This window comes from Echeneis naucrates, chromosome 21 (genome assembly GCF_900963305.1).
Source record: "Echeneis naucrates chromosome 21, fEcheNa1.1, whole genome shotgun sequence".
NCBI lineage: Eukaryota > Metazoa > Chordata > Actinopteri > Carangiformes > Echeneidae > Echeneis > Echeneis naucrates.
In genome coordinates, this window is record NC_042531.1 from 16,334,953 (window position 1) to 16,355,092 (window position 20,140).

Consider the following 20,140-nt stretch of genomic DNA (forward strand, 5'->3'; position numbering starts at 1 on the left):
GCTGAGCAGGTGATGGTGCTGTCTCCATACGGAGACAGCACCATCCTTTTTATTGATCACCATTGCGATGAATCGATTGCAGCAGAGGTCATAGTCAGAGGTGTGCGTGCGTGCGTGCATGGCACTTTTTGTCACTGTCTTCTTATACAAGGCATACATGATTTCCTTTATAGTATATTTATACATCCCTCTTTGGTGAATGTGTTTTCTAATCTGCATAAATCTGCTGCTGCTGTTTGTTTCTCTCATGTCATGTTCTCTTCATAAGAAATGTAGACATAACAAAGTAATTAAAACAAGAGAGAGTGGAAGAGGAAAAACAAAGGAATTAAATAGTAGGTACAGAGATTGAGAGCATTTGTGTAGCTGTATCAGATTCATTTGTAATCGATAAGCTCTTTGTTGGTTTGTGGGTGTATCCGATAGAGCAAAGTGCTAGAACATGATGAGTTACATCAGCTGATTTGTAAGGAGCCACTACAGCCCAGAGTGGAGAGAGGGACGGCAGAGAGAACCTACAGAGAAGATTACTAGGGAGGAAGTGTCGGGAGAGGGAAGGGATAACAGAAGCAGGAGAGGAAACAGAGCAAAGGAGGCAGGGTAAAGCAGAGGAAGCACAACAGTAACCAAAAAGAGGATAGGCAAAAGAAGGGAGGGGTTACGAGTAGCAGCAAAAGGAGAGGAGGCAGGGTGAAGCCAGAGGGGAAAATGGGGCTAAGCAGGAATAGTTGCTGATGAAAGAAGAAAAAGCCAACTTGTACATAGCCTGGTGGAGGAAAGCTGACCTGCCTCGGGGTTCATTCAAATTCTCTTTGTGATCTGCACAATTATCTTTATGGGCATCATGCAGAAATGTGCAAGGCTTTTAAAAGCTACCTCTTGTGTTGGGTTTATCCAGAGCTAGCTCAAATGACCTTATCTTGCTACATTAGCAGTCCTGCTTTGGATTTCTTTTATGGGTGCAGCATAAAGAGCATCACAATTATGTCATGAGACATAAAGCATTTCTTTTTACTTTGGCATTACATCAGAAAGGATAAAAAGTGCAATGACGACATGCTGATAGAAAGCAGCTCACTGGGGCTGTAAAGCGTAGCAACATAGAACAAAAAAACAAAGTGCACAAAGAATGGTGTTTTAAGAATTCTCCATCTACCACAAAGCAAGCAGCCACTGTTTTCCTTGCAACTTTTTATGCTTTGAGTAGAGTAACATGCAGGTATAGTGATAACTAATAACAAAAACAGTGGTAGCACTGGGTCTCCCTCATTCTGCACTTCTCACAGGAAGAAAACAGTTCTTTGTTTAACAAGGAAAATACGAATAACATAGTTACAGACCATGACTGCTTTGGGGAGGGGGCAGTGGCAGCCTGGCCTTAAGTTGCCCTGAAGATGTAGTTACCATTGTGAAGAGCTAGGTGGTGCTGTCAGTCTATCCACTCTGTGTGTATATTTGTGTGTGTTTGTGTATGTACGTGTGTGTACGTGTGTGTGTCACTGAGTGATCACAGCTGGTTTCCTATGAACACCAGTTGCCTTAGAGTAAGAGCTTTGTGATTTTGGACCTGGAATTTAATCTTTTTTTTTTTTTTTTTTTTAAATCCTCAATTTGTTACTGTGCTATGGTCATTAGAGTTTATTAATTATTCCTTTTTAATATAAAATACCAACAACTTAAAAGTAAATTACTATATTTCCAGTGAGGAAAATAGAAGATTTATTTTAAATTTCGCTTTGCGCTTTTACTCAAGCCTCAAGTGTTTAACACCCAATACCAACTGAGCTCTTTGTAACCCCTAATATGGCATGTCCTGACTCATGCGCACAGGCACACCTACACCGGCGCACACACACACACACACACACACACACATTTCACACGATGGACAGCCAGCATGATATGTTGCCACCTCAAACATTAAATTTATGGTTAAGGCTGTTGTGATACATTGGTCATTGCCAAGCTGCCTTTGCTGATGGCATTAAATGCCAGTGTACACACACGCATACACACATACACGCAAGCACACCACTTTAACATCATAGATTTTTTTTTTATGGTAAGTGGTCATGAGTGGAAATCAAAGCTCAGTGATGTACAGATAGCTTAAGCACATTTCAAGATTGTTTTCTATGCTCTGTCTGAGCTGTGTGTATGCTCATGCATTTGGCTGATTGTAGCATTTTATTGATTGACTCTGCATCAATCAATCATGCTTTAATCGACCCGATTAAAAAGGGTATGATGTGAAAAAATTGTAATATAGTATGTATGTGTGTGTGTAATGCTGCCAACTTATGCACTTAAAACCTTAACTGCTATCAATCTACCCTTCTCAATTTCATATGCTGTTTTAATTTTAATAAAATGACAGGAAGAAACTCTGCACTTCTTCATCCCGCCTCCTACATATGCACTTTAGAAGTGGATGAACAGCGTACATAACAGAACACACCGTGTGTATTGCATTTTACATCATTTGAATAAAAAACACTATATAAGTTAACTAAGAAATTTTACATTTTGATAGCCTCATGCTTTTCGTTCCCTCTAGATCTATCACAATTATGACGCAATTGCCTGATTGCTATCATTTCAGCATTTTGCTTAATCGTTTAACCTGTTTCCATTTAAATTGTATATAAACAGCTGAATAAGACCAACAGATATGCCATATTTCCACAGCTATTTCCAGGTTGTTTTCCACACTTTGAGGTTTGATTGAGTCTCTTTTAATGACATAATTTCTTTCTGTTTTCTTGTTCAGCTTGTTCAGTTACATTAGAGTAGAGAATTATTCTGAAAAACTGGTACTTTCAGTTTCAGTTGTTTATATCATATCTGCCCTGTGTGCAATTTTTGTTTCCAAAGCCTAAAAGGCAAACGGAACTGCAATTTTTGTGTACCAATGTTCAATGGCAATATATTGCTGTTCTTCTTCATAAGGTGTATGTGTATTATTAAACAATTTTTATGTTTTTACTATTATAGTCAAAATCATCAGAAAATGACAATTAAATTGTGAATTGGAAATTATTTGTATGGCAATTAACCAACAAAAATTCATGATGGTGACAGCCCTACTGCCACCTAAAACAAGACCAGACTTATTGCTGGTAGCAAGCTCGCTATGTTAAGACGATGACAGATGGAAATTGAATGACCGTGCGGGCCATGTTTTCATCCAGTATGTTAATTTTGGATGAGGAAGTGATGATTATAAGCACTTTAAGTCAGTCTTAGGTTTCACTTTGTAGCACTTGTGTGGATAGGACTAATTAAACAATCATTGCATATTTCCTTTTGAATTTTAAATTTTCCTTTTTTTTTTTCGTCATCATCCCATTAGTATCCAAAAATGTTTGTTCACTCCTGGTTGGAGACGAATGAGTTTGAACAATAGGTTTAGCCTGCCATGAAGGACAACAGGGAGGCCCCTGCAAAAAAGTTAGCGGAGCCTCGATGGGCATCAACACTGCCAAATCTCACATGAACTGAAGCCCATGCCATGAGTTCTGATTGATATTCATATTAAATATCAAGGTGTCCTTGTGAATAATTTAAACTCAGAAGAGTTGAAGATTAAAAGTGGCAGTGAGGTCTTTTATTTTTGAGAAGGTCTTTAAAAAGTGTAAAAAAGGTAATGAAATTAACTTCAGGATTCCTGCACATAGCGTTTTAAGATTATCTTGATGTTATCTCAGCAGCCAGTGTCTGTTAGGCAATTGCTTTGCTTTTCTACCTACAGGAGTTTTATACGTTTTAGTTGGTTCTCTTGTTTCAAGAGTTTATTTTCTTATTTTCTGATGTAGATTTTGTCGTGATGATTTGCACTGCAACTCCATCAGTTTTCTTCAGTTCTTACTCCACTCTGCTTGATCTGAGAAACATCTGACTTAGCAGCACATTGCCAGAGGATGGGCAATCCTTTTGTCAGTTAATTTGACTAATGTGACATGTTCAGTATTAATTCTCATAAGTCACAGAGCAACGACCACCCCAGGAAAATGGTCATTGAGCCCCCATTAAGATACCCAAGCTCCAGTCTTAACCTAACCGTTTAGAAGAATGGCTTATAGAAAACCTTGTAACTAACTTTGTAAGTTAAACACTTAATTCAGTGAAAATTTGTCACAGAGAACTCCCAAAGTGGTCCAAATTCTCACACATCAGGGTAATTTTGTCTGGGTGTTTGATCGTAATTTGTTACGTTGAGCTGTCAGCGCTCAGGTCATGATGTTCAAAGATCACTTACATGTGGACAAACACATGAATACGCTTCAAGTCTCTCTCCGTTAGCTTCCCCTTGGTCTGGGTAACCTGTGTTTACATTGACCATACAAGACTCTTTGTCGCTAAACTATTCATGGGAAATTCATTGATGGGAAAACTGAACCAAAGCATTACATTCTGTTTTAATATGGTTTGTGCCATATTCAGTCTGTATTTGGTGCATCTTTCTAAAACTAAATTAAGCCAGAATAAAGCTTTATTTTTTGCTCAGTATTTTTATTTTTTGACCTCAAAAGTTTTGAAGCTTACAGATGGATAAAGGGATTTCATGAGGTTGTCAGCAACATGATCAAACCAAAGTGTGTTTTGACAGTAAGATGAAAATGAAAAATGGGGGAAAAAAACAAGTTCTTTACTATCTTTGTCTTCAAATCTGTCTAGTTTGTTGACAGGATAGCTGATGAGAAGATAACATGGTATATTTTAAAGCATGATATAGAGACACACCAGTAACGTGTTTGCAGTGGCAATTATAACAATTAACTTGTTAGTCCAAGGGCCAAAAATATAGGTATTTACATCATAAGCTTTCAATGTAACACTAGTCTTGATGCTAGCAAAAATGGTTGTGGTGTAAGAGAAATAGAAGCAGTGTTGGCAACCTGTAACTTTTCATTTTGCGGAAAATGGACACATCATTGCAGTAGCACTTGACATAGTTAAACTCTCAGACAATCTTAAGTCTGAGGTTTCTGTCAGTCCCCCTCATTATTATCATTATGCTTCTCTTTTAGCTTCTGTCTCACATTTTCCATGGCCATCCTTTTTTTTTTTTCTTCTTCCCTCTGTGTTTTCCCTCTGTGCAGTCTCACCTTTATGTTTCTCCCCCTCCCCCTCTCCCTCTCTTGCTCAGGCTATGGTGTCATTTTGTTTGGCAGGTCTTTGAGTCCCTTGTCTTAAAGAACATAGGCACAGTCCTCCCCTGTCTCGTCTTGCTGTCTTTATTTCCAACACTCCTTTTTAAGAGTCTCAGCGAGGCTATGTTGAATTTGTCTATCCATTCCGTTCCCTGTCATTCTTTCAGTAGTTCCTTATAAGAATTTCTTCCACCCCTCTCTGTGTGCTTAGCTGGAAACATTTAGTTTTGTTTTGGTTTGTTCCAATAGCCAGATTTACTGAAACTGTAGTATGCCATCAGTTTTTAATATTATAATTATTATTATATGCAATTGTGCAACTAAACCAAGGTTTGAGACTCTGGGCATGAAGGTTTCAGAAAGCTATGTGAATGAAATACAGAGGATATGAGGAAAGGGAAAGGATGAAAATCAACAAGCGGGTAAAAAAATTGCTTTGAAAGTAAATTTTGAGCAGAAAGTCTTTTTAAAGTAATGGAAGAAAGGCGTATGAGAGAGCATGAATTTGTGAGTGACTGAGGGGTGTCAGCTGGGCTGAACACTTGATGTGATGGTGAGAAAGGTGTTATAAAAGGCTTGATGTTCTGCATGTTGCCTTACTGACGTAGTTATGCTTGTAGAAGAAGGCACTCACAATGTATTATATTCACCTCTTCACAAAGACCATTTTAAACGTTTCTAAATGTTTTTCACACAAATTTGAAGTAATCAAACATATCAAAACAAGCAAATCAAGCAATCAAATCAAGCAATCAAAACAAAATAGTGAATTCAGCAAAATCATGGATAGCAAAATTAAATTTACTGTATGGTTAAGTATACACTGCTACAAAATAACATAAAGCTATTTGCTTTTGCTTTTTACATGCAATTACATTTTATCAGCACCGAAGGACAATGTGGTTCAAATACAGTCAAAGTTTATGCAATTATTAGTGAAGCTAAATGGTAAACTATCCTGATAGAGATTTTCTCTGCTACTGTTGATCCAAGTTTTTAAAAAACCCAATTACAGGCTTCCAGTGAAAATCTCCATAATTTATCAGGTTGGTCTTGAAAAAAGCGACTGGACTACCAGCACCTGTGTAAGCTTTTAGTCCAAAATGTTGACATTACTTTTTGTTTTAGAGTTGCATTTTTGTAATGTCAGCTTAATCATTTCTGCCTCCCTGCCATAGTGCACCAATTTATATAGTTTGTGTCTATGTTAGTGTGTATGTACGTGTGATTGACACAGTATGACAGCCACTTGTGGGTTCCAGTTTAGCAGGAAGCCTCTGGCTTTACTGGCAAAGTCCCCTTTCTTTACCCTTGACCACTATGGATGTGACAGGCACATGCTCATATGGGCCCATTCAGCTTTTGCATGGAGGCCCCTAGAACACTGCGTTGACAAGCTATGTGCTATGTTAGGCTAAACGCAGACTCAGTGCAATACTCAATAGACAGGGATTCCACTATATAACACAGTTGGAACAAGCTCGGTGTTGCACACATGCAAAGGCCAGACACGAATGGAGTCAGTTGCTAATCAGTAGACACCCATCACTCTGTCACAGGAATGCTGGGCTCCTTGGACGTCCTCTATAGCGTCCTCATCCACAAGGTAATTTGCAATTTGTGAATGCGAACATACACATCCATTCAGTTTTTCTAAATACCCTGTTGTAGGTTTTGTTTTGTTATTTGAAGAAATGTGATCTGAGGGTTGTTTATGTACATTCACTTGCTGCAGAGGACCTCTTGACATATACAAGTTCTTCTCAAGTTACTGAATATCATTTATGGTACCTCTAAATGTTGTTCAATTGTTTTCACTGTACAAAGCCAGAAAGGACAACAGTTGCAATGTACCCAATCATTCTAAACTAAACTGGAGCAGCTTTTCTGTGGAGAGAGTGTAAAGAGTAGAAAGTACAAAACCTGAATAGACGGAATCAAGTTAAGTCAGAATATTGAAGTGCAATTCTGCTGTTCTACTCTGATCAAACAATGTGTTCATAGAGGATGAAAAAATAAAAATAATAAAAAAATGGTGACCCCAAAAAAAAAGTATATATACATATATATTTTTTTTTCTCCCCTTTGTTTTTTCAGCTGATGGCGGTGTATGAGGAGCAGGAAGCCCAGCAGAGGGGTGTGGCGAACACAAGCCTTGCTCCCAGCCCTGAACTCTACCAATCCGAGCTCTCTGTCTTCCAGCCAATCGCAGGAGGAGAGATTGAAGTCAATTCTTCAGCGCTCAAGTCCAGTAAGTTATTTCACATTTTGTTGTTAGCTGCTCCATCCACTTCAACTGCAAAAATCCAATCAAAGGAGATCTTTGTTTGCAGATCTATGGTTTGTACAAGAATACTTCACTGCTAGATTTAAAGCTTCAGAGATCTTCCATGTTAGATTATTAATTATTCATTCATGAAAAGCATCCACAGAGCAGTGAGATGCACCTGAACACCTACCCAGTTATGTAGTTATCCTATCAGGATGTTAAGTTAATCCTCACCTCAAATATAAAACTGCAAACATCCAACCATGTTTGGGAGCTTCTGAAACTGAAGATCTCCTGGGATTTTCTTGCACAAAAGTCTCAAGATTTTTTTTCTGAATTACGTGGTGGGGGGGATACATCCACTGGGCACCAGCTCTGTAAATAAAAACCCCTTGTTGACTAATGCTATGATAACTCAGAAAACCACTCTTTATAGCCGAGTGGAAAAGCATTTTAGGATGCACATCATGTAAAACCTTGAGGAGGATGAATTATAACAGCAGACCATGTCAGGTTACTCTCCTATCAGTCCAGAACAGAAATCCTAGACAGGTCAGTTAAAGACTGAGAAAAACAGTCTGGTTTCATGAATATTGATTTCTGCTTAGGCAGCAGATGGTAAGATCAGAATTTGGCATCAGCGCCTTGAATCCATAGACCCAACCTGCCTTTTGTCAACAGTCCAGGCTGCTGGTTATGGTGTAATGGTGTGAAGATTTTTTTCTCAGCAAGCTCTGGGCCTCTAAATACCAATTCATCATCATTTGAGTGTTGATGCTAACTGTGTGCATCCTTTTATCACCTTAGTTTAGTGTTTCCTCACGGCTATTTCCAGCATGATAATACAGCATGTCATAATGCAAAAATCACCAGATCAGTATCCAATCAAACACCTTTGGGTGGGCGTAAAGTGGGAGATTCACAGCATGAATGTGCAGCTGACAGATTTGCAGAAATGATATGATGCAGTCTTGTCAACATAGAACAGAATCCCAGAAGAGCTGAGGGAACAGAGAATGAAAATGAAGAAAGAAAAGAAAGAAAATGGCGGCCCTGTACACTACTAGTATGATATTCCTAATATGGTGTTTGCTGAGCGTAGGTACTCTGTGCTCTGTGGAGGAGGAGCAATGATGTTAACATCAGTTGGATTCTGGCATGTGCCATGGCATTACAAAATTTTGTCCCAATTATTGTTACGCTGAAGGCTGAGTACTTGTGTATGGCAAACACAAGTACTCTGTGTCTGATTAAATACTTAGAAATCCAAATTTTCTCAATAATTTTCTCAGTCTACTACTTAGACTGCGACTTTCTTCTGACAAGGTTCCGTTTCTTATGGTGTAAATGCTGTTTTAATCATTCTTGTGACTTCACAATGAAAAGGCCTTTGGGAACTGTCTATGTTTTTAAGTGTAATCTGTGGGTCAAAGCAGAAAGAGGCCAATGCCATAAGTGATGTTAAACAAAAAACAGGTTCAATCTGTCTCAGCTGTGATAAGGATCCTGATTGCTGGGTCAAGGATAGCAGTCAAGCCAGCTTTATTAAATTCAAAACCAAAGTACATATTTGAAATTTTGTAATGGCTAATTATGGCTGTTTGTAGACAACATTGTAGGAAGGATGTTAATTTAATACTTTCTGAAATATAGAACAGACAAAGGTCAGGCTGTAATAGTCATTTTCTTTGAGAAACTGATGAAAATACGATGGAGACAACTCAAACATTGGTAGCCTTACCTCCGACATACAGACCAAGATGGGGGTGATAAACAATCGGATGAGGAGAAGCAGGAGAAAGAGAAGGCAGGAAGTGTATGTGTTCTGTCAGGCTCGAAGCAAAAACTGATGTATGTGTCTGGTTAATCTTACTTGGACCATACCTAACTTCATGGCCTTTCCTTTTTCCTCCTATCCCTCTCTTTAAGTCTTCCACTCAGGTCTTTTTCTTTCTCTCTTCAGCTATCTCTTCATCTCTTCCTCTTTTCTTACTCTAAGTCAAGTGCCTGTTCAGTTCAGGGACTGTAGTTGTAAGAGATGGCTTAGATCTGTCACAGTAACCCATCTAACTTTTGTTTTGCCTCGATGTAACAAACTGCATGGGCGATGGATTGTACATACACAATTAACCAAAAACCTTTGCATTACAAGTTACCTCCCCCTTTAATATGTCTGATGACCGATTCCACTTCCTTCAGTTATGAATTGTAGACCTTATGTCTGCTTTGCCGTGCGGTGCTCTGTAGCATCCATCTAGTTGGGTGCTTGACATTTATACATAACCTGTCAAGGTTGTTTTCAAAATGTCATTAATATGACAAATAATGTGCGATAAAACCCATCCATCTATTGTTTGGGGCTTCAATCAGGAAGTTTCATTACTCTCCATTCTCGTTGTGTTTAATGATGCTATACTATGCTAAGTTTCTCAGTCATCTTCAAGGATGTCAAGCACTTAATTGAGCTGAAACTCCCCAAAGATGGACAAGAATAATAATTACAATTTTACATCATAGATTATTTAGCAAAAGTAATTTTTCCATCCACTTTAACCGATATATTATACAAAAACCTTGTATCTTGCATCTATACTTGTAGCTTGACTTGTGATAGTAATAACAGTATTGACATTTCATTTTGTGTGACCTTCCAGAATTGTGAGGGGCTTTAGTTGTGAGATCCAGACACTGTTAAGAGAGGAAGTTTAGTCTGTTTTAGTATGATCGTCTGTCAGCAGAGATTAGTCCTAATGTGTGACTGTCATGGGAGATTAGAAGTAAAGGAGCTCTGGAGACTATCACTGTCAGTGTGGGAAGGTCAGACCTAAGTCTCTGTTACTGTCTACTGTTTTGCCGCTCATTCTAACCACCTGTCTCCTTCTCACTCTCATCATAACGTCAAAGTTTGTCTCTCCAAGTTGGTTTTTTATTTATTTATTTTTTTTATAAAAGAACAAAACAAAACAAAAACAACAGCATATTTTTCCTTTTAATTTCCCCTTTGATTCATCTGTTCTCTGTATCTGTGCTGAACAGGTACTCTTCTTGCCAGGAAATAAGGGCTATAAAATTGTTAAATTATATTTCGCACTGCAGTTTCAATGAAGAACTCTGAAGTGTAGATGAGCAACAAAATCAAGATTCAAAGTTCTGCACGTGTCTTGAGAATGATACATAAATCTATATAAGGCATATATTAGATAGCATTTCCTTTGGAGCCAAAGATAATCGGTCAGGTCTATGGCTGAAACAAGTTAACGATCAGCCATTCAAGAGATAACAACCTCAGAAAGATTTTGAGGAATTTCAGTATGACTTATCTATAAAGACCTAATAGATTAAAGCCATTAATATTCAGATCCACAGAAGAAAAACCAGCAAACAAAAGTAGTGAATTTTCTGGGTCAAGCATTCAGTGATAGCTTTTGCAGCAGTATTTTATTTTGTTATCAAGTTATTGTTTTTTTTTTTTTTTAATCTAGCCATTGTACATTTTCTTTTTCATGCCCATTATTTATCTCTGCATGTTGGTCCCTTACTTTTTTTCTTATCCATTTACCTGCTCTGTCTCTCATTTTTGTGTCTTTTGTCCCATGTCCATTTATCCCCCTTTCATTGCCTTTCCTTGAAGAGATGAATTGATTAGCTTTGATGTACTCTATACTCCTCAGCCAGTCTTAAGAGCACCAAGGGTCCATTTTGTGAGAATCAATATATGACCCTACAAATATCATTTGGCATGTGTTCTTCGTAGTCCACTCATTTAGAGTACCCTCCACCCTCACCACCACCTATCTCATTTTATCCCCAATGGAACTATAGAAGCTAACATGACAATGTTCTTAATGTATATAGAGATTGATGGGCCCCATGAATGGATATGGTAGACTTGAGAATTGGGAGTGTACCACAAAGATCATACTAATATCTCTGTTAAATATTATTTATTTGCATAACTCTCTGTGATGTTGACTTTTGTCTCCCTTTCACTATTTCACCAAACCCTCAGCAGCAATGCAGGCAGTTATGCAGCATGCTTTATCCATCATTCATTCATTCATCTTCAACTGCTCTTCCATTTCTGGGTTGTGGGGGTTACTGGACCCGATCGCAGCTCACAGTGGTTGAGGGTGGGGTCAACCGGGACAGGTCGCCAGTCCATCACAGGGCCAACACACAGAGACAGACAGACCAACAACCACTCACACTCACACTCAGACATACAGACAATTTAGAGTCACCACCTAACCCAAACATGATGTCTTTGGACGGTGGGAGGAAACCAGAGTACCTGGAGGAAAGCCAGGTAGGCACGGGGAGAACATGCAAACTGTATCTTAAATTTTAATTTCATGCAATGGTGTTATGAGACACCACCATGTATTTCCTACATGTGCACTGACATCTGCATATCAGCTACTTTTTGGCCATTAGTATGCATGAAAATCTGTTTGTGACCTCAACATACTCTGGCTTTCAGATCTGCTCCTGAAACACATAATCATAATCACACTGAGCCATGCACACCAAAAACAGCATTCAGAAACAAGCCCTGTGATGATGCTGCTATACTCGTCAACAGATATACCCATACACCCGCAAATTCCCCAGGCTGTATTGATCAATTTGATTGATTAAAAGTTGTTTTCTGTAAAAAGATCAAATGTCTTTGATATTTTTGATACAACTTTTTAAAAAGGCTTTTTGCATTATTTAATCAAGTCTTCTATAGCCAATTAATTTGGGCTAAAATTTTACACACTGTTGTTTTGTAAAACCTACAGACACTCAGACTCTCACACATTCAGAGACAGTAGTGTTTATATGCATTCATTTCCTATTGTCTATCCTGCCTTCATCTTACTTTATGATGATCATTGTGGTCTAATTAAAACAGCCTATCACTTTGTTATGGTGAATATTGGTATGTTCTTGTCTGTCTTTGAAGGCACACTTTGACATGTCTTGGACTGAAGTCATGGGTACATTATGATGACAGGTTGGAAATTCAATTTGTCAACTGAAGAATAAAAGTGACTAATCTCCCCTCTTTCTTTCTGTCTCGTCACACTGACAGTTTTTTGCGTGCACAAACTCCTGTCTGTAGTGTGGCATGACTAGCTCAGGGTCTGTATCTTGTCAGCTAAAAAATTATTATTAGACATGAATTTTGCTGAACTGTGACTCCATCAAAATAACAGCCGCAATTTTGTGACAGTTATGTGGGAGTGTCTGTGTTTGGAAGCAGATGCCGCCTTTCTGTACTCTCACCATTTTTGCCTTATTCTTTGTCAGTGTTATTTTTTCCTCTTTCCCATTCGAAGCCTGATGGGAGGCAATCACACTGGTGACAAGTGTCTCTTGCCCAGGTAAAAACAAAAGGACAAGTTCCTATGGTTCTTACCCGGGCAAAAGAGCAAACCCTGAAAAAATATAGCTGGATTAAAAAGAAGATAAGTTTGTGACAAGAAAGCTATCTGAAAACAAAATTTAGATACAAAGTTCATTAGTTTTTGAGAATGATTAATCTTTTTCTGCATTTACAAAGTTTTTGATAGTTGTTTTACATAAACATTTATTCTATATTATGTAACCAATATCCTGATGCAAGTAGCTGCTATGAAGTTGATTTCCAGGTTGTGGATCATCTGCTTTAGACATTATTTGTACTTATCCAGTCCATACAGATAAGCTTTTTCAACTTGTCCAAACTACAACATTTACTGTGATTCCTCAATGAAATGCTCAAATGCAGGAGTCTACTGTATATTAGTGTTTCCTTGTAGGAGTACTAGAGGCCAGTAGCAAATAGGGAAATAATTTATTGTTGTTTTGTCCATAATTAAGACAAGGACAGAAGTCATAACTGCTCCAGTTGAGGACATCTAACGACAGATTACGAACTTTAGGTTAAACAATGTGTCTGCTCAGGGTCCTTCATGTGAAAACGTTTGAACACCATTGGTGTAGCGAAGCAGTGCGGTGACTGGTCTCAACTATGTGTGATACTGTATGTTATCATGCTCCCCAAATTCTTTTTCAATAATGAAGGAGAATGCTGGAAGTTACCTCCGCATCTAATTTGTTTTTGTTTTCTTTCTGCAGATACCCCCCTGCTGGTGAGAAGTAGCAGTGACTCAGCCCTTGGCCCCCAGCTGACTGAGACTGAACCTCCCCTCAATGAAGACACCACTGAGATGGTAAGAAACACGCCAATGAATAGAAAGACACATTGAAACACACATTGTTTCTTTGTTGCTGAGGCTACCAATGCTCTTTTTGGGCTAAAAAAACATGCACAATTACCCAAAGCCAAACGATGACAGAATGTATGATCCGGTGGTTACGAAATATGAGCCATGTCTAAAAGTCTACGTCTTGCTGGCTTGTTTCAGATTGTGCAGTGTCTTCACAGTGCAAGAAGTGTAACAAAGTTATCATACTTCTAAAAAAAATATAGCAGTCTGGTAGGAGTGCAAAAAAGAGGGACCTCTGGTGATTACTGGTGATGTGTGCCGCTAGCTGACTGTTAATGATTTCTGTAACCCACAAATATTTTTAGGACACCTACCACAAATTTCAACACACAAGTGAATTTATTTTGGAAAGACCAAACATTTTGTCTCCTAAAGTATTTTTTAACTCCTTTTGTTTAATTAATCAATTAATTATATTTTGCATGCTCATATATATTTGTCTGCTTCTGTTAATGATTGACTTACTTCATTAAATCTTCATAGACACTAGGTTTTCTGCTGTTGTAATCTAATGGGCAGATTGCTGAACAAATTAAGACTCCCAAGGAGGTAAACACTTTGATTTTCGTGATTCTATAGTCTCTCCCCCGGCAGCATTCCCAGGACAAAATTAATATATATTTTTTGTTGAGATAGTTTTGTAAACTAATTACTTTACTGTCCACTATGTATGTAATACACTGGAAAAGCCTCATTTTGCCTTAGATATTCAATTTCTTGTTTTGTTCTTTTTTGTTTGAAAGCAAATTCATAAATGTTCACATAAAGGTATAGAGATGTATTGAGCATAGAGATGTTATGTGCCAAATTTCTTTAGTCTTTCTCATATTCTTGTTTGTCTTGTGCCATATGCGCACATACTGTCCAAAGCGTACAAAGAAGAATTCAATAGATTCTCAATGAACAAACCTCTGATTTGTTTATTGAACGCTGTGCTGAATCTTTTAGTATGCATGGAACCGGGGAGTTTAAATTGTGCTTGTGTGTCTCCTTATGTTCTTTCTAATTCAGTCACACTTTGTCACATCAGACTTCACTAACAAAGACAAATGACTCCAAAGTTTTCCCCCCTCTTTTCATCCTCTCTCTGCCTATCTCAAGAGGGCAGAGGGCAAACACTTGTTCCTTTCTCTTTTTTCTTGCTGCTTCCCCTCCCCCTCTTCCTTTCCTTCACTTCACTTTTTCTATTTTACATTATTCATCATCACGATTTAAAAATATATAATTTGGTTTTTTTTAATTGTAGGTCATGTTTTTTTCTATGAAAACTCGATGTTTGACGACATCTTAACTTTCTCTTAACTCACTCCACTTTTTATTAAAAGATTGTCTGCTTTTCCACTTTTGACCTCCGAACCTCATGTTTAACCTGCAGATCCATGCTGTCCGTTCCCTCTCCTCTGAAGCTAATATATGTTTTTTGCTGCATCTCCTATTGCCTCTTGAACCTTGAAACTAATTGCTCCATATCTATGCATGTCTCTTTCCTTTGCTGTTACATCCCCTATCTTCAGTTTTCTTTCAGTGGTCTGTGTAAATACTAAATCTCCAAAAAGGTTAAGTGTATGCACTACATTTGCATTATCATTATAAGCAGCAGCTGTGTTAATCCAGCATGATTTAAAATTACATTAAACACTGGGATGACAGTGAGTTTTAGCACCCATGTGTATTTATTGTGAAAGCTTTAAAACAGACGCATAATAATTTTCAGTGATGTTACTTTCCAATTATTTGAACCTAAAGTGAACTTAAATTGAGAACGAGCATCTTTATCTTTTAAATTTACTCTGTAAACTTTACATTGTGCTATATTCCCATTGTTTATTTCTAATTACACATCTTATTATCTTCTCTTCTGTGACATTAGCCACCAATTATTGTCATATTCTCAGGTGGCTTTTCTTAAATTTATTTTACAAAAATACACTTGTCTTCACTACATCAGTGACATGAATGAGTCATGCACACAGACACTTACAAGTCTGTAGAGTACCTGTTACATAGATATGCAGTTTCACTGGTAGTGTGATAGTTAAATATTCCCTGTAGATCGCTGGACACCAGAAATCCCTCAAGTTCACTAGTTACAGGAAATCCATGCCTGATTGGACTCTTGAGTGGTGAAGGCTGTTCCCTTAAGATCACTCACTGGACAAACATCCTTTTTTACCCTCACTGTATTCCCTATAGAGCAACTTGTGTGCAAGGTTCAATTCTTTTGTGGAATGAGATTGATTCTCAGAGGTAGCCATTCTACTTACTGTCTATATAACATACAAAATGTAAAAATAAAATACAAAAACAACTTTCAATATCCAGCAAAAATAGTCCTGTAGTCTGTTTTGATGTCCGACAAGCATGCTATCAAATCAGGGTGTAAATCTAGTAATACATGTTAACACTAACACTAAACTGTTCAGCTTTCCTGGTTAAATGTGAGTGGAAGCTGAGGAATGTGGACCGTGCTGTTCTGAGCTCACATTGTAGCTCTGTTTTCATGGCAAGCCATCACTCACAGCTGCCAATATAAAATATTACTGGGTTTAAGTTACACAGTAAGCTTATCATGAATGTGTGCAACTTGGTATTTATCCGTTGGTCTGCCTGAACTTTAGCATGCTCATATATGATTTCAGCTACAGCAGCTGTGTCTGTGTTTCTTGGATAGTTCATGTTTGCCACTAAAGTTTCTCTACTACCATATGGCATAACTACAGCCCACATTTTGCTTTGCCTAAGCCTACTTTCCTGGTTGGCTGCTTGCAGACAATGTTACAATAAATAGCTATTAACATTGAGTATTTAACATCATAGTTTTTGAATTTTTTTTCCTACCTAAGTCTCCCTTGACTAATTGCAAACCATCTGAACAAAGCAGACATTTTCTTGGTGGCATGCAGCACACTGGGGATCTTTTTTCTGTGTTCCCTAGTGGGATCAATAAAAAATCAAGTTTGAACCTTGGAGGAAACACAGGAAATCTAAGATGGAGGAATCTGTTAAAATACTCATGTCCTACTTCATGAATGTATGTTGCACTGCTGTAGTTTAAAATGACCCTCAGTCTAAATGTAGATTTCTTGGATAAGCTGCGTTAGCTGTGTAGTCGTGCATAGAAATGGGATGAACCTAGCCAGCTGAGATGAAGTTTGTAGTACCGTCAAGGGGGCCTCATGCTGAGGTTGAAAAGCTAAACAGCACCAAAAAAGCATGAGGTGGAGATAGCTTAGTTGGGACTTATTGAAGAATTTTAGCCAAGCACTCAGTAACCTCAACAGTTAGCTGGGGTGATTCTGCTTAGTCACTAACAGCCTTTTATTGGAGCATCCCATCTCTCTGATTGTGTTAGAGATATTATGGTGAAGTGATGTCAAATGTCATTATGGTCCTTTTACTTTCAGGAAGCCATTGTGGTCTTAAATGTGATTGCTGTATTTTGATATTTGCGCTCTGTAAAGAATGCTGAATAAGACTGTTTTGCATGACAGCACTTTTGCTTTACTTAAATTTGCCACTGAGTACCTTCTATAAGTTTCATATACATTGAAGCTGACAGCAATCAGATTCTTCCCACTCAGACGTCCACTTCTGAGTCATTTCACTTTACTTTTACTTAGGCATGTCTAACACAGGCCGGAGGGTTATATTGATGTATAAACTTGAGTTAAGCAGTTCTTTAAAGCTTTTTTTTTTTTTTTTTCCCTGTCTTGTGACATCTTGTTGATGTCATCAAAAAACTACAATATTACACCAAAAGCCATTAATTAAGAGATGTGTTTAAGTTTTTAATTGTTAATATTTATAAATTATATGGTAGGGTTTGCTGTGTTTAATGGTGTCCTGTGGCACCCATCTTTCCTGTGCCCACACGTAAATAATAAATAAATCTTATCTTTATGTTTTCTTCTCTTTTCTTCCCCATATGTCTTACATCTTTCTATGTCTTCTCACACACACACACACACACACACACACACACACACACACACACTTAGTCACTTGCTGGTCTGTCTCTTCTCAGCCAGCCAGGTTCAGATAAAGGTAATGGCTCTGGGTAATTGTTCAAATTGTCACTTGGCCTTTTGGTGAGAGCGATGAAGGGTAGAAAGTACTCTCCTTGCAGTAATTCTCTGTCTTTCCTCTCTCTCTGTTTATTCTCCTACTCTCTGTCCCTCATCTTTACTTAATTCTAATCCAGAAAGATTCACCGGTACAGCTCTTCCGTACTAAATAGCAAGCTCAAATCAGTACAGTGAGCTGCAAAATCACTCTTTGCTGTCCTTCTTTTTTTTTTTTTTTTTTGCTTACTACACACATACATGCATGCGTGCACATACACATACATGAGGTTTCAGGCCAGTTACAACGTGTTAATCATGGGGGAGTGTTTGTCCTTGCCTAGAATTCTAGTGGGGCTAATAAAGCTGTAGAGTACTTCTTTATCATGCTACCTAGGTGTCTGTGCAGCCGCACCCAGGCACCCTTCTCTTCATATTGTTGTCATCATTTTTGTATACATGCGGATCTTTGAAGCCTTTTAGTGTTAATATCTGCTTTTTTGTGTTTACACCACTTATGCTCCTCTTTGCCTGTTTGCAGATGAAAAACTGAACTCATAGTTGTGAAATAAGTGGAATGAATAAGGAAGTAGATGTTGACACTACAATATGGCTGCTTTATTTACAACTTAATTAATTAATTTATTCACTGTAATGCCTTCTGTTAATGCATTTCTTATCAGAGGTGGTGAAGAAAGATTGGGAATATCCAGGATGTTTTAAGCTGATGGAGCTGATGTAGATTCATAATGTGTGTGTGCCCAATCTCACCTTAAATCTGAGGAAGCAACTCCAGAGTATGTTGTTATATACTCAAGAGATAACTTTAGATCCCAAGAAAAAGAATAAAATGTTGGAGAGGGATGTGCCACTATGCTATTGGTTCATAAACCATAAACGAGGAAACATAATTATATTAGAACACAGGAACACTTGTTACTGTCCATGCAAGTTCTGTTTTTAATCACATCTGGTTTCAGTAGCATCAACAGAAAGCCATCCAAACGTCTCAAGGCATTGTGGCATTAATATTGAGGTGTCACAATGACCTCTGACCTTGAGTCAGTTACCTGTCAGGTGGACAGGAGAAAATTTCCCTCAAAATTTAATTTGAACAGAAAGCCCCATTTCAAAACACTAAGAACATGTTACATTGTCCTGTGCTATTTTTGTCCTTAAACTAATGGGCTATACAAAGATCTGAGAGTTTATGCCATTTATACTATAAACGTGATTTTCTATATAAAGAAAATAATATGATGTTATATTTTGAATATTATTTGTTTACTTCCCTGCTCATCCTTCTGGCTCTTTGACCTGGTATTTATCAAAACACATATTCATTTCAATTCATCATCCACATCCACATCCACAAAGAGATATTTCAAGATGGATTACCCAATGTTTGTCAGTTTTATATAGATACACGAACATGCACACGCACTAGAAATACATGCACATAGGCAAAAACTGTCCTGCATTCATTAATATTAATTTATCATACTCACTTTGGGAGTGTTTTTAGAGGACACTTAGCCAGATTGGTTATTCACTAATTAGTAGTATCACTAATAGTTCATTCTATTTTTACTGCTTTTATCCGCTTTCAGCAATTATTAGATTGAACCTGCAAAGGGTAAATGCTTGCTGACCATTTATTACAAGCATAGTAATTCATGGCATGATTATCAATCATTGGGCTTCAAATGGAAATTCTGCTATTCTAATCTCAGATTTTGGAGGGCCTTTAATGTTCAGAAGTATTGATTGAGCTGTCTGAGGTCGACAGAATAATGTATTATTTCATCCCACTATTACCCTCAATGTATCTCTAATAAATCTTTGTCTTTTAGACTTTATTTTCCTCTGAAATAACTCATCAGCTCTTTCAGTCATTATTTCTCGTGTGACTTTTAGCATGTATAGACATGTCTGTTTTTAAAGGGGCTGTTTGTATAATTTTACTTTTTGATAAAATCATAAAAGTCTGGATTGACTGATAGTGCTGATCAATTTTGAAACATAATCATGTTAGAATTTTTCTTTTTTTCCATTCTCCATTCAGTTTCACAACTTCAATAATGCTTTAATTTTAAGCTTTTTTAAGAAAATTTCAACATAGAGCTACTTCGCTGTTCAACAGATTTCATGTTTGTTGTACTATCCTTGATATTGGGAGGTCAGTATGAATAATGAGCCACATTTATACGTTCAGATTCATTAACTTGTTGAAATTAGCCTTTGATAAGTAACGTATGTTGCTGGCCTTTTATAATTAACATGTAGCTCTCCTGAAAAGAGATGGAAGACTATTGCCATTATTAAATGAGACAAACGTTTAAGCACCAAAGATTTTCCAATTAATGTAAGAGTGGCTGTTGTTATGGCAAAGAGGTTAGG

At 37.6% G+C, this 20,140-nt stretch overlaps 1 protein-coding gene across 6 annotated transcripts in view; it reads left to right on the plus strand.

Moving 5' to 3' along the window:
• Window positions 1-20,140, plus strand: part of LOC115061625 (partitioning defective 3 homolog B-like) — a 180,095-nt gene that overhangs the window by 30,295 nt on the left and 129,660 nt on the right. For all 6 annotated transcript variants that reach the window (XM_029530049.1, XM_029530048.1, XM_029530045.1 and 3 more), the window contains exons 4-5: window positions 7,251-7,404; window positions 13,528-13,622. In XM_029530049.1, the coding sequence (XP_029385909.1) occupies window positions 7,251-7,404; window positions 13,528-13,622 (249 nt within the window). The remainder of the gene's footprint in view (window positions 1-7,250; window positions 7,405-13,527; window positions 13,623-20,140) is intronic.